Here is a 2,512-nt window from a genome sequence, read left to right as displayed (position 1 = left end):
GGACTTCTTAAGGAAGAAGTCTATGTGAAGCAACCTCCAGGGTTTGAATGTCATGAACACCCTGATTATGTATTTAAACTAGACAAAGAATTGTATGGGTTGAAGCAGTCTCCTCGACCTTGGTATGAAAAGTTGTCAAAGTTCCTCTTGGAAAATGGTTTTAAAAGAGGAAAAATTGACAACACCTTTTTCCTAAAGAAATAGGGGAGGAACCCGCTCATTGTTCAGGTCTATGTCGATGATATAATTTTTGGGGCAACAGTTGAGTCTCTGTGTGAAAAATTTGCAAAACTCATGGGAAATAAGTTTGAAATGAGCATGATGGGGGAGCTGAACTGCTTCTTGGGTCTTCAAGTAAAATAGTCCTCAAAGTGTATATTCATTTGTCAGCAAAAATACATCAGGGAGCTCTTGAAGTGGTTTGACATGGAAGCATCAAAAGTGATAGATACTCCCATTGCGATGGCCACTCGACTGGACATAGATTAAACTAGAACTCCTATGAATCAAACCATGTATAGAGGAATCATTGGGTCTCTTATTTATCTCACTGCCAGCAGACCTGATGTTGTCTTCAGTGTGGGGCTATGTACATGGTTTCAATCAAATCCTAAGGAATCTCATTTAAAGGCTGCCAAAAGAATTATGAGATCTCTTAAAGGAATACAGGACTTGGTTATTTATTATCCCTCATGCGACAGTTTTAATCTCATTAGATATGCTAATACAGACTATGCAGGTTATCTTCTGGATAGGAAAAACACTTATGGAATGGCTCACTTTCTAGGATCATGTCTCATCTCCTGGGTAACAAGGAAGCAAAATTCAGTGGCTCTTTCAATAGCTGAAGTAGAATATGTACCTGCAGCGTCCTGCTGTGCTCAACTTCTATGGATTAAGCAACAACTAGAAGATTTTGGGGTACTTACTAAGAGTGTGCCCCTTCTATGTGACAACACCAGTGCACTCAACATGGCCAAGAATCCAGTTCAACACAAAATGACCAAGCATATTGATGTGAAGCATCACTTTCTGAGGGACAATATGGAGAAATGGTTGATCTGTATGAAATTATATAGCTCAGAAGACCAAATTGCAGATATCTTCACCAAATCATTAAGTAGGGAACATTTTGAAAGAAATAAAGTGACGCTGGGGATGCTAAAGCCCAATTGAGGACCTGATTCCTCATTATTTGGCTATGAAAATCACCTTCAGGTAAAACTAAGATAAAAGTGTTTTCTGGCCAAGTCTAACTCACTTTATACCATTGCAGGTAAACACGCATGATGAGTATAGAAGTTGTAAATGCAGTACATGGACGATAAAAGAGGATTGATACTTTCAAATAACAGGTCAAGAACCTGGTTCTTGTGCTAAAGGTGAGTAGTTCTGTGCATTCTTTAATACACGTCTTAAAAAGGTACAAAATACAACTGACATGTCATCTACCTTTTCAGATTCTTCCATCACGTTTCTTTACTTCAAAATGTTCCATTTCCTCTGAAACATTGTACTTCTCCATGCACAACCTCCGTTTCAGAACCGGTCCATATCTCTCTCTTCATAATTATCCATCCTTAATAAAACCCTCTTTTTTTCTCCACAAACCATAAGTATTCCATTAGAACATCCTAGAGTACCTTCACTCCATCTTTTCAATAGCTAATACAAACTCTGATATCCCTGGTACTGAAAATCCTATGGATTCTTCCGTCCCCTCTAAGTCTTTTATAACCACTCCTACTATCCCCGCTGAAATCACTTCTCACCCAAATTCCTTCTCTCTCTCCATTTCAGAAACCCCTAAAATTATTGATCCGTCCTTTATATCTTCTAATGTTCTCATTAATCAAAGAAGAAGTAGAGAACAAGGTTAAAGCCATGAGGTTGCATAGGGTTCCACCATTGTTATTGCAGATTCCGTGGTGGCAGTGGTGCTGATTAAGGAAGAAATGTTGTAACTATCTTTTTGTATCTGCCGACGGTGTCCTTCATGAGATAATTACTCAGAAAAATGAGGTACATGGTATGGGGGAAGAAGGAACCATAGTGACTGTTGAGGACATTGCACTAGCAGAAACTACTAAGCCTTCACATGAGGCACCTGATCCATCTCTAGAGGACCCAGGTCAGGGTTCTCATTCCCAGAACAGTTCTACTCCTGCATTTGCTATTGCGCCTCTAGACATTCAAGCTCCTGAGATAAGGTCCAATGATGATGAGGATTTAGACAGCCTGTCTCTTGATGCGTTCATAATTAAGCTAAGGGTGGTTTCCACTCCTGAGTCTTCCACCAAGCGACCTACTACAAGGTTGCAAGCTAAGGCGGCCTACGACTCTGCCCTTCAAAAGAGCAGAAAAAGTAGAAGAAGCAAAGTAGGAGGTTAGTGAAAGATAATGTGCCCATTTGTGATCAAGCAGTCCATGTGGTAGAAGTGGAAGAGGAAACACCAGAGGAACCTGGTTCATTGGTGAGATGGTCCCAGAAGAAGAAGAAGCCTGCTTCAAT

General features: G+C 40.1%; 1 protein-coding gene across 1 annotated transcript; it reads left to right on the top strand.

Annotated features, from left to right (window-relative positions):
* The first annotated feature begins 513 nt into the window (after positions 1 to 513).
* On the top strand, positions 514 to 1,339 carry LOC142162041 (secreted RxLR effector protein 161-like). Its single transcript, XM_075218342.1, has 2 exons — positions 514 to 921; positions 1,277 to 1,339. The coding sequence occupies exons 1-2, from the start codon at positions 514 to 516 to the stop codon at positions 1,337 to 1,339; spliced, it is 471 nt and encodes a 156-aa protein (XP_075074443.1).
* Positions 1,340 to 2,512: the final 1,173 nt, after the last annotated feature.

This window comes from Nicotiana tabacum, chromosome 7 (genome assembly GCF_000715075.1).
Source record: "Nicotiana tabacum cultivar K326 chromosome 7, ASM71507v2, whole genome shotgun sequence".
Classification (NCBI taxonomy): Eukaryota; Viridiplantae; Streptophyta; class Magnoliopsida; order Solanales; family Solanaceae; genus Nicotiana; species Nicotiana tabacum.
Note: the sequence above shows the minus strand (reverse complement) of the source record. Positions and strands in the feature narration are given on the sequence as shown.

Bases quoted from the DNA above. Each gene is read 5' to 3' on its own strand.
- LOC142162041 (XM_075218342.1), top strand. From the start codon at position 514: ATGTATAGAGGAATCATTGGGTCTCTTATTTATCTCACTGCCAGCAGA. The intron at 922-1,276 runs GTACTTACTAAG...ATACCATTGCAG, and splicing joins AACAACTAGAAGATTTTGGG to GTAAACACGCATGATGAGTA.